The 12,339-nt window shown below is 45.2% G+C and overlaps 1 protein-coding gene across 1 annotated transcript in view; it reads left to right on the top strand.

The window, feature by feature from the left end:
- gpr158a (G protein-coupled receptor 158a) overlaps window positions 1-5,645 on the top strand; it is a gene marked incomplete at both ends in the record, with an annotated part of 73,981 nt that extends 68,336 nt beyond the window's left edge. Inside the window, 4 exons of the mRNA XM_079234188.1 lie at window positions 2,428-2,533; window positions 3,060-3,206; window positions 3,297-3,380; window positions 3,771-5,645. Of these exons, the coding sequence (XP_079090314.1) occupies window positions 2,428-2,533; window positions 3,060-3,206; window positions 3,297-3,380; window positions 3,771-5,645 (2,212 nt within the window). The remainder of the gene's footprint in view (window positions 1-2,427; window positions 2,534-3,059; window positions 3,207-3,296; window positions 3,381-3,770) is intronic.
- Between the last annotated feature and the right edge of the window lie 6,694 nt (window positions 5,646-12,339).

Raw genomic sequence — 12,339 nt, 5'->3', positions numbered from 1 at the left:
AAACTTCCCCCGTCGGCCGTGATAGTCGTCGGGGTTTTTGGTCCGGGTGTGAGGGGAGCGTTCCAGCTGAAGGTGGAGGCGTGAGCGATGGAGGGGGAAGTGTTTGAATGAGACGCTGCAAGCTGAGAGGAGACGGCATGCCAAGATTATTAACCTTTTAAAAAACAATCCACAGATTTGCGCAAATGTGCCCCAATGCAAAATTTTGGAGACCTCGTCTGAATGTTCTCTGTTCTAAACCCTCTCTAACTTCACTTTATCAAAGTCAACTTTTGCAGAGAGAATGTTCACATATTGAGTTATGATTTGGGTTAGAGAATGTTCACATATTGAGCTATGATTTGGGTTAGAGAATGTTCACATATTGTGTTATGATTTGGGTTAGAGAATGTTCACATATTCAGCTATAATTTGGGTTAGAGAATGTTCACATATTGAGTTATGATTTGGGTTAGAGTTGGACCTTACAGCTGCATCATTTCAAAGAAATAATCACCCAGAAAGTGATTTTTTTATAGGCGGACCTGAAACCTTTTCATTTGTTTCTGTGTGTCATCTTCATTTACTCTTAACCAGTAACATATAGACTGATATTTACACATCTGAACAACATCTCACATGTGTACCTTTTATTAAAACACCAACATTATTCAAATAGTCCTAGTGGTTGCAGAGATACACCCTTTTAGTTTGGGGATGCAATTTTTGAGGAAAGGGCCTAAAAATAGGAGTGTTTCAATCCTTATCTGCACAGAAACCCGTCGCCGAACAGGAAAGAGGAAAGACTTCCGAGCTTTGGGACATTTCATGTGATGGACCTTCGCCGCCGTTCATATCTCGAAGCTATTACCGCATAACTGTTCCTTAATTAGCCATTTGCCAACTTCAACAACGTAATGAGCCTGCTAGATGACATTTGCTTCCATAGGGGCTCTCTGGTGCAAGAATTAGCATTTGACAGGTCAAGCCTTCATATCTTTAGTGCGCATGAGGTCTCACTGAGCTGGAAGCCTGTTAGTTCAGTTCAAATAATAAAAGGCTGCAGCACGGCTATTGTTTCCGCCAGTCATTTTTCTCATTTTCCACCAACTGCTGCACCGCCCAGTGTATCACCGCGTGATGTATAAATAGGCCGAATCTCGAGACCAGATCAAGGTCGCTCTCTTTTTTATTGTGAATCCAATTGAAAGAATGAGGAAAATATTGCGTCCTTGCCGGCGAAAGGATCACCCAAGTGGAATATTATACGAGGCGCTGGAATTGACGCCTAGACAGACAGTGTATAAATCTACTTTGGCTGAAAACCCATTAAGTGTGCCGGGCTCTCCGTCTCTCCCGGCTCCATCTGTATCTAAGAGGTTTACTGCAGACGGAGCAACGTCTGTGAATATCACGGCATAATTTAGTCAAACCTCACTGCACTTTCTGTGCGTATACGTTTGGAATTTGACAATCCGCTATCATAAAGATGTTTACGGTGTGTTTATTAACAAAACTGTTGAACTAGGGGGAAAAGATGTGAGCACAGATACTGAACAGCTTGATAAATGACTGCATTATTATTATTATTATTATTATGCCAACTGTAGTATGACCAGTAGTAATCTGGATTTTGTTTTATTATGTTTTATTAAAGTGTCAAATGCACTGAAAGTTGTCAATTGATGCTCATGGGGCATCGCTATTTATGCAACATTTCTTTATATTACAGAAAGCCCTTAACTCCTTATATTTTTAGATCATTGATATGATATCAATGAAAGTTTAACTAGCGATCCGCTAGATGGAAGACGTCTCACTCTGTTAGAGAAAAACCAGAAAAAGACTCGCTGAGTGAAGCTCATCGAGTCGTGAAGTGATAACGCAGGGCGGCGTTTGTCATTTTAACCAGTGAAAGAGACAGTAGTATTAGTATTATTAGTATCATTAATCCAAATCCAAAGATTTTTATTCCTTTTAGCAACTGCAGTAAAAAAACTGCTCCGGTCTTAGAGGCATCGAAGCCGTTTGACACGCCTCATAACATTTTGTATTTAATACAAACAAGGTTCAAACTTCAAAACCTGCAGAGTTTAACAGTCTGGAGTCGTGCTGTTGATCCATGAGCTTCAAGTTTTCAGAATTAGGTGCATGCACACTGCTTATTTTTGCAGGGGGAAAAAAGATACATTTTTCTGGTAATGTCACCACAGACAGCACAGTGTCATCACGGAAAATATATAAATATTGCAATACTTTTATCGGTGCGCTCCATCAGCATCGTGTCACCTCCTTCGACGATAGAAAGTGACATTTATTTCAATGAAAGTCTTGGCTATAATTACTTTAACAAGAGGTTAACATCTGGATATCCCTGCTCTTGTATTCCTACAATATATTTCTCTCTCTTTCCTGTTTCTCACGTCCTGTATACTTTTCCTCTTTCAGGTTCACTCTCGCTCCGGAGCTCCATCCAGACTGGATGCTGCTGCTGTTCTTCACCCACACACACCTGACTGTCACCGTAACACTGGGCCTGCTGCTCATCCCCAAGGTAAACATGCACAGCAAACTACAATGTAATTTAACAAATGCTATTTGTTAACATTTTCATTTCATTTCAATGATAAAACTTTCAATATTATATATTTAGCTTGTTGTCCACAAATCCTATGAATGAGACCAAAACACATGAGTAATTGATCCCAGTAAGTAATGTCTGTATACCTGAAGCCTGCTATGTGTCATGTATCTGTGCCATAGAACTCTATTGCTGTCCAGAAACATATTCATTTTTTAATTTAAACCTTTATTTAACCAAGAGAGTCCCATTGAGATTTCAAACCTCTTTTTCGAGGGAGACCTGGACAAAACAGGCAGCAGCATAAAAAACACATAGTTACAGACACAAAACACAGAACAAGTTAAAAGAAACTCAAAGCTAAGAGACAGTGACGTAACAGAGTCCATTTAAGAAACATTTACATTTGTACACATATGTACAGCTGAAAATAGTCCCGAACAAATGCGCTATTTAATCCTGCGTTGGTTAAAAGCTCTGTTTCATGCCTCTTCCCCAGTTCATGTCTGCTGGCACCCACATGAGAGACGATATCGCCTCCGAGGCCTACGAGGACGAGCTGGACATGGGTCGCTCCGGGTCGTATCTCAACAGCAGCATCACGTCGGCGTGGAGCGAACACAGTCTGGATCCCGAGGACATTCGGGTGAGCGGCGTTCCCTTTAACCTTTCACTCTCCATTGCATAACCTGGTGCCATCTTTTGAATACTGAGCCATGGCAGTTTTGTATTGCAGACACCAGAGGAAATGGGCCCTCTCAGTTCTATTAATGGCTGTGGCGTAAGGTCTTGCGACAGTCTTTGGGAAAAACGTACCAACGTGAGCAGAGATTTCCGTTTGTCTGTTAGAGCCGAAGAAGTCTCTCTACCAAAAAGATTTGGGCAAGCCTTGTGTCAGATGTGTCAGAAACACGATCATTTAAAGACCTGAGCTTCGAGGCTGTTTCAGACCTAGCATTAAAACGCACTCCGTTTCCTTATTTGACGCTGTCCGAGACTGTCCTGTCTTTTTTGTTTTCCAGCACGCCGTTTGTAGTCACGTGTCATGAATTTGTACTGCATGTTCTCTGTGCAGTAGAACGTCTGCTTTTTTCTGTGTTTTGATTAGAAATCCCTTTTTTCAAGCTGTATGAATGTAATTATTGGTTCTAATCGGACCACTGATCACTTTGCTTGTGTCGTCCCCCTTGATTCTCTCATGCATACGTAGGAGGAGCTGAAGAAACTCTACTCCCAGCTGGAGATTTACAAGAGGAAGAAGATGCTGGCAAACAACCCTCACCTCCAGAAGAAGCGGAGCTCCAAGAAAGGGTTGGGTCGCTCGCTGATGAGGCGCATAACTGAGATCCCGGAGTCGGTGCACCGGCAGTGCAGCCGCGAAGACAAGGAGGCCGGCGAACACGGGAGCAACCGCAACAGCATCTGCATGTTGAAGAAGAACCCCTTCGATCCGACTCACCAATCGAAGCCGGCGAAGGAGGAGACGCTCAAGAACAAGGTCTTCTCCCTCAAGAAGTCCCACAGCAGCTACGACCACGTCCGCGACCAGAGTGAAGACTCCAACAGCTCGGCGACGGACAAGATGGAGGCCACCCCGGTGGAAGGCTCCCTCCTGGATACGCTTATGGGCAAGAAGCTGGTTAAGAAGCAGTCCAGTGATAATATGAGTGTCCCCAGCGAATCTACGGAATCAGTCCCTTTGGTGTGCAAGTCCGCCAGCGCCCATAACCTCAGCGCCGACAAGAAACCGATTCACCCGCGAGCCTCCATGCTGCAGAAGTCCCTCAGTGTCATCGCCAGTGCCAAAGAGAAGACTTTGGGCTTGACAGGAAAGAACCAGAGCACGGAGGACAGCAATAAGAAGAGTCAGCCAAAGAGCAAAGACACGAGGGTCAACGCAGAGCCGGAAAACGAGTGCCAACCCAAGATGATCATCAGCCAGTCGGCTGAGTACAAACAGACCCCGGCACTGGGCAGGATCATGAAACAGCCGGTGAGCAGCAGCCAGCCTTCAATCTGCTCTGATCCAGTCAAGGGAAAAGACCTCTACGATCTCTCCGAAGTGTGTCCCTGGGAAGTGGAGGATCTACCGACTCCGTCTGAAAACAAGGTCCAAAAGCATGTATCAATCGCGCCGAAGGAAACCACGACGGTACACGGAGGCAGCAGCACCAAGGGAGGCAAATCTCAGAAGCAGAAGGTTTCCGATCAATCTCCGTTGAGTGGCAGGCCGTCAAAGGAAAGTCAGAAGACGACCGCTGTCCGAGCGGAGGTATGTCCGTGGGAAGATGGAGGTGAAAGTCAAGGCGGCCAAGAGGAAGGCTCAAAGCAACACACACACAGTCAGGCTAGCAAACCCGCTAAAACCCAGCCTCCTCATTCTACAACAGAGGGCTCCAAAACCCATCGAGTAGAGGTTTGTCCGTGGGACTTTGAAGAGCCCCAAAAGACGACAGAGTTGGCCCGTTCACCAGATGTGACTACACAGAGAAAAGGCCCCTCTCCTGTGGATGGGAAAGGAAAAAGCATCCTTTCAGATACATCCAAAACAGGAGGCGCACTCCAGCCACCGTCTGCAAAAGCCGACGTTTGCCCCTGGGACTACGACAGCGCCGCCGTGTCTCCGGGTTCAGAGAGGACACCCAGTCCCTCTCGGGCGTCCCAAACCAAGGAATCTCCGTCGAAAAAGAAGGATACCTCTTCCCCGAGAACAGTTGAGAAAGAGAAATCGAAAGACGCTGACGATGAGAAATGTAGAACAAAAGCTAAGGACAAGAGCAAATCTTCAGAGAAGCACGTGAGCCAACAGAAGAAGGCGGAGGTGTGCCCGTGGGACGTGGAGAGTCATCAGGAAGTGCCCGTGGTAGAAAAAAGGAAAAGCGCAAATGTTGGAGCAGCCAAAGCAAAGCCGACTGACGTCTGCCCGTGGGATTTTGAGGATACGTTGGATAACAAAGGTACAGACAAAAGTGGTTCTGCAGTGAAACTAAGCAATCCGAATCCTGAAGGCGGAGCTGCAAGTGCTCAGAAGGTCGATGTTTGTCCCTGGGACTTTGAGGACAGCACATCGAGCAAGAAGGCATGACACTCGACCGTAATGGACCGCTGAAACTATAGTTATTGATGTATACTTTTTTTTCACTTTGAAATCGTTAGATATTACCTTTTACTAATAGTACGGTGACTTGGAAGAAAAGTTGATCAAGTTCCACAAGTTGCCTTCCTTTCCGAGGTTTTGTTCCTGTTTTACCTATTTTGAAAATAAGTAAAATGTACAAAAAAAAAAAAAAACCCAAAACAAAGTCATAACGAGCATTCCAGATTATTAAAGGAAAATCCTGAGGATAAATCTTTAGACTAATTATGCAACTTTTGATTCAGCCTTTTCACTTCACGAGCAATGTCGAAAACTCTTTATTTGTCATGTTCTGCATTCAGTCGACAGTTCATACGCGGTTCTTTTCGTGCATTGACATCATCACTTAATGGACTTAAGATATGACGTGACGATGGGTTTGTAGGGGAAAATAAGTTTGAAATTAAAGTTGTACAAAACAGCAAAAGTGAAAAGCCAAAGAATGAAAGAACATCCGCGAAGAGAGATGTTGATCTTAAGGCAGGAACTTTATTTATTACTTTGTGTCTCGGGAAGGACTCGGTGAGGGAATCCGTCTATAGCACTTTAGCCAACTCCATAAATTAAGAACTGCAGACAGACTCTGTTCTTCTTGAGCATTTTGTCCTCTTATTTCCAACTTCATTGCATGATACCACACAGGACATCACACACACACACACACACACACACACACACACACACACACCAAACACAGACATGTTTTGTTTGTTTAGATCTATTTAATTGTAGTTTCTCGGCAGATTAAAATGCTTCCAAGTCTGCAGAGATGTACTGTATGTGCCTAACTAACTAGCATTGTCTTGTATCAGTCTGAAGGGAAGCAAGCGGCTTCTCCTTCGGCTCCTTTGTGACGGTGAACTATATAAACAGCATGCACAGCCAGGTGTCGAGAGTAGTCGGACCCTAACGGTTTGTCAATGTCTTGACAAATATATCATTTGTTTTAATACCAGAGGCACTTCTTTCCCCGGCTTTCATGTTTCCAAAAAAGCTCATTCAGGGTGGTGAAGATGATATGAGAGCAGCATTAACATGAATGTGTGTTGAATGTCTCGTATGTACACAGTAGAAAGTATCCTGACAGCGCTTCCTGTCCTCACACTCCCTCTGTCTCAAACACCGAAACGAATCTTTAATTGGAGGAGAAACAGCTGATAGAAGCTGCTGCTTGAAGGGGAAACATTTCATTTGTCCGTTACTCCAGTGGGGCGCGATAGCATTGCACTGGCTGAGAGCTGGAACTTCACTAGAACAATGTGCATACGGAGCAAAAGAAATAGGCGAACAGTAGAATGTAATTATTGCCCAACCTTTTTGTTCACACACCGACTTCCTGGTGCAACTTTGACCTTCCATGCTTGCCTAATTGTGTGTGCAGTGAGAGATCGTTGTGGCCTGATAGCTCTTACAATGTGTGATTTTCCATCAGTGAATAATAAATTAGAAAGAGGATTATCACTGACCTTTTAGTGGCACTCAATTTGTATTTTAATGGGAAATAAAGTAGTTAACCATCGTGAGCCAGGACAGGTGATGTAGTTTGAAGAGCGGTAGTCAGGGTGGATCAGTAGGACTTTCACCCAGGAGACCGCTGTTTGTGTCACAAAACACCCAAATCACGATCTTTTTATAAACCTAATCAAGCCTAAACACTGCAGGATGTTGCAATATAAATGCAGGAAAACACACGAAAGAAATATAACGAAACAAAATAACCTTTTTTTTAAATATTAGACAAGCGTGTGAGGATATGTTTAATATCGTGGTTTCAATCATTCGACTAGCAGCCTGTTTCCAGCCGTGTGACTCGTCATGTTTTCTGTCAGACTTTGTTGGAGCGATCGTTTCCAGCTCGGTGAGTGCAATGTTATCACGACCAACAGAAGAGAGAGAAAAATAAAACCCACGTTTTTATATCGAGGAACTATCCTTTCATATTTTAAAATAACAATATTTCTACTAGCATTACACTGCCATCAGTTTTTTCTTCGCGTTTCTGTATTGAAAGTTCCCGAGTAGCGTAACGCATGTTGTCCCCAGTTTAATGCACTGAAGCCCAAATGATCCATTAAGACGATCATTTTAGAATTAAGCAATGTGGTTATCAATTAATAATCTGACTAAACCTTTTTGAAGGGTTTTGATTTGTTTAGTGTTTTGTATCAAAATGTCTAAACATCCCATCATGCACTGCAGTCGTGAGGAAAACTACGTCTCAATTTAGCATCTGGTACTTCATTGAATCTTGTGAGAATTACAATGTTGTCGCTGATTGTAATTACCTATAATTGCTGTCAAAGATCTGTAGGAGTCTTTACAAACTGTATTTAACGAAATCACTGCTCATTTTGCAACGTCCTATTTAAACACAGTGCTAAGTCGCATTAGCATAAAACTGGAAACCCTCCAGTGACAGATATGTGTAACCGTTTGTTTAATTCTATAAACGTGATTTAAATGACCTCTTTCGCCGCTGACCTGTCGGGATCTCGTCTCAAAGTACCGTAAAAGTCGGGTTACAAGCCGCTCCTACCTCCGGTCAGTGTGCTGCTGTAGCAAGCTAGGAGCAGCGTTAGCTAGCGCTGCTGCTAGCTCCCTGCTCCTGCTGCTAGCTAGCGCGCTGCTGCTGCTACTGGCCGCGTCCCCTCTGCCCAAGTCGGGTGTCGAGCCGGGGCTGATCCCGCTACCTTCGGTGGTTGTCGGGGAGCTAGCGGAGCGCTAGTGGAAGTTAGCGGAGAGCTAGCGGAAGTTAGCGGGGGAACTAGCATGAGATGGGAGCAAACGGGGACACTGACCGAAGCTAGTAGCGGCGTGTAACTCGACTTTTACGGTATCTCAGATGTGGAGAGTTTGCATTTGTCCTCGCCTCCTGCTCCACGAGCTCCAGGAGGCGGATGTGCATGGATTGATTTGTAATGATTTGATGGATCTATGTGATATTTATGAAGCACATGTTAGGCGTCATCCATCATGTGCGGCGGATGCAGGATGGTACCGGGGGGAGCCGACAACAACAACCACATTTCAAAAGCCCCTTTTTCTCTTTCTCTATGTAATCACTGCTGCATTGATTTCTTTTTTACCGCCCTAGATGATGAATAATCTGCTGTTTTATTTATTTTTCAAGCTATTTTCAACGAGGAGCTGTGTCTACACGACCTTAGATCTGATTCTGGTGAAATTCGAACCCCATTTGTGCAACAAAAGAAAACGACGACAATATATTAAGACACGCAAAAAGATGGTTATTTACTTCTGGTAGCGAAACTTAATTTATTTTATGACACGTTTATACGATAATAACAATGCAATATCCCACCATCACACACTGGAACACGTTGAATCTGCTCCGTGGTTTAACTCACACCTTCAGGTAGTTTCTTGCTGTAAGCGCCCCTCAGTTCAGTGACCTTTTGACCTTCAGACGAGGCCGTCGTCCTCGCACCACCTGGCTCTCTGTCTCCTCCTCCTCTCCTCCCGTGAACCAAGTCGCCCGACGGCAAACACAACTACTACTACTGCTACTACTATTCAATGCTGTAACGTCGTAAATCTTGCTCTTGTGGCTTCTGCATGAATTCAAGAAAAAAAAAAGGTAATAATAATAATAGGACCGATGTTTCACTGCCCTTGATAGAACAAAAAACTTAAAAAATTGATCTTTTATGGACTGTTACGAGTTGTATAGTGAGTGATACTGTCCCTAACCCACTGTATTATGTGCTTGTTATGACTATTGCTCTATGACAAGCTTATAGCATCAATATATGGGAATATTTGGTAGATTTATATTGTGTTATATTGTGATAGCATGTACATAAAAGATACCTCCTCTGCAATAAATATTTATATGAAAATGAAGCGCGAGCTCCGTGTGTTTCTGAATGTTTTGGCTCCAGATCATCTTTGATCTCTCTTCTCCTGCACCTATACTTCTTGATTTCTCCCATGATGCATTGGTGCTCAGCGTGTAGACGTGCGGTTTGGAGAAGCCCCGGCCCTCCAGAGCCTCGTGCATCATATGGCGACTGTCCTGAAAAGCTTTTACGGCTTGATGACGCAGATCAATGGAGGAGATACAAGAGGCCATCAAAGGCAAGAAAAACCCAGCGCTGCTATTTTACAATCCCAAAATAATTACGGGCCCATCTGAAATGATTTATTCCCTGAGCCAAAAGGGGGAACAATCATTTCTTGCTCTTAAAATACTTTCCCCATCCCTATAGCTTCTGCATAACGAGCTCTGTGTCTCTATGAATGCACACAGCAGTGATGCGGCCGCATGGCGTTGCAAAAGGCTCTCGCGTAGAGCGAGCATGTTAGCATTGATTCCTGTTTAGAAGAGCACTTTCAGAGCCTTTCCTTATAAATAGAAGATCAATAGCAGCTGCTGCAGGGAGCCGGAACAGAGAAGAAGGCGGTTAACGATGAGACATGACCTGCGACGCTGAGATACGACGACTATCGACGTTCCGCTTGATATTCATTACGGAGAGAGAGCCGCCTGCGCTTATAACGTTTATTAAAGCAGCTATAGCATCCATATGTATATAATAATGGATCCAGGCGGGACAGGACACACACACTGTCAACTTGTTGTGTCTCTTTGTAGAAATGAGCGTCTCGTTGTTGTTGTTTTGGTGTTTTTTTGTACTTATTCCTGTCTGTGGTAGTTTTGACCCTTTGTGTCATTGTTTTGCATCTCTTCTTATTCATTTTGCATCTTTTTGTGGTTGATCTATGTCTCTTTGTGGTTGTTTTGTCCCTTTTCATAGTCATTATGAGTATTTTTGAGGTTGTTTTGCTTCTTTCCATAGTCATTATGAGTATTTTTGAGGTTGTTTTGCTTCTTTCCATAGTCATTATCAGTATTTTTGAGGTTGTTTTGCTTCTTTCCATAGTCATTATCTGTCTCTTTGTCGTTGTTTTGCCCGTTTTCAGTAATTTTGTGTCTCTTTGTGGTTGTTTTGTCCCTTTCCGTTGTCATTATCAGTCTCTTTGTGGCCTCTCTGTGTCTCTTTGCAGCTGTTGTGTGTCTCTTTGTGGTTGTGTGTGTCTCTTTGGGTCATTTTGAGTGTCTCTGGTTGATACGTGTCTCTTTGGGCCCCTGGATTCTGTGCCTGGTCGGCCCCGTTCAGTAAACCCTCCCCTGGACGTATAAAATGTAAAAGGTGTCGCTCATGAATCATCTCCTGAGTCTTCATAGTAAAAACTCTCCGTACACCACTTCTTTGAATCGTAAAAAACGAGGAGGAGGAGATGAGACGAAGAGGAGGAAGAGGAGGAGGAGGAGGAGATGACAGGAGGAGGAGGAGATGAGACGAAGAGGAGGAGGAGATGAGAGGAAGAGGAGGAGGAGGAGCAGGAGATGAGACGAAGAGGAGGAAGAGGAGGAGGAGGAGGAAGAGGAGGAGATGAGAGGAAGAGGAGGAGATGAGACGAAGAAGAGGAAGAGGAGGAGGAGGAGGAGATGAGAGGAAGAGGATCAAGAGGAGATGAGAGGAAGAGGAAGAGGAGATGAGAGGAGGAGGAGATGAGAGGAGGAGGAGGAGGAAGAAGAGGAGGAGGAGATGAGAGGAGGAGGAGGAGGAGGAGATGAGAGGAAGAGGAGGAGGAGGAGGAGATGAGAGGAAGAGGAGGAGGAGGAAGAGGAGGAGATGAGAGGAAGAGGAGGAGGAGGAAGAGGAGGAGATGAGAGGAAGAGGAGGAGATGAGACGAAGAGGAGGAGCAGGAGATGAGACGAAGAGGAGGAAGAGGAGGAGGAAGAAGAGGAGGAGGAGATGAGAGGAGGAGGAGGAGGAGATGAGACGAAGAGGAGAAAGAGGAGGAGGAGATGAGAGGAAGAGGAGGAGGAGGAGGAAGAGGAGGAGATGAGAGGAAGAGGCGGAGGAGGAGATGAGAGGAGGAGGAGGAGGAGGAGATGAGAGGAAGAGGAGGAGGAGGAGGAGATGAGAGGAAGAGGAGGAGGAGGAGGAGGAGGAGATGAGAGGAAGAGGAGGAGGAGGAGGAGGAGAAGGAGATGAGAGGAAGAGGAGGAGGAGGAGGAGGAGATGAGAGGAAGAGGAGGAGGAGGAGGAGGAGGAGGAGGAGGAGGAGGAGATGAGAGGAAGAGGAGGAGGAGGAGGAGGAGGAGGAGGAGATGAGAGGAGGAGGAGGAGGAGGAGGAGGAGATGAGAGGAAGAGGAGGAGGAGGAGGAGGAGGAGGAGATGAGAGGAAGAGGAGGAGGAGGAGGAGGAGGAGGAGGAGGAGATGAGAGGAGGAGGAGGAGGAGGAGGAGATGAGAGGAAGCTGATCCGTTTGGCACAAGCGAGCGTCTCTGACTCATCGTGTCTCAGATGACGGTCAGGAGGGAGAGGAGGACATGGCATGTGTCGTGTTGGGCTCATGACTCATGATGAGGGTGGTGTGTGTGTGTGTGTGTGTGTGTGTGTGTGTGTGTGTGTGTGTGTGTGTGTGAGAGAGAGAGAGAGAGACAGAAGTAAGAGAGTAGTGGTGTGTCAGCCCATGCTTTCGTGTGTGTGTGTGTGTGTGTGTGTGTGTGTGTGCGTGCGTGCGTGTTTGTGCGTGCGCACGCGTGTGTGCGTGTGTGTGTGTGTGCGTGTGCGTGCGTGTGTGTGTGTGTGTGTGTGTGTGTGTGT

Source organism: Taurulus bubalis (assembly GCF_910589615.1).
Source record: "Taurulus bubalis genome assembly, chromosome: 18".
Taxonomy (NCBI): Eukaryota; Metazoa; Chordata; class Actinopteri; order Perciformes; family Cottidae; genus Taurulus; species Taurulus bubalis.
The sequence above is the reverse complement of the archived record's forward strand: the minus strand, read 5'-3'. Positions and strand labels throughout refer to the sequence as shown.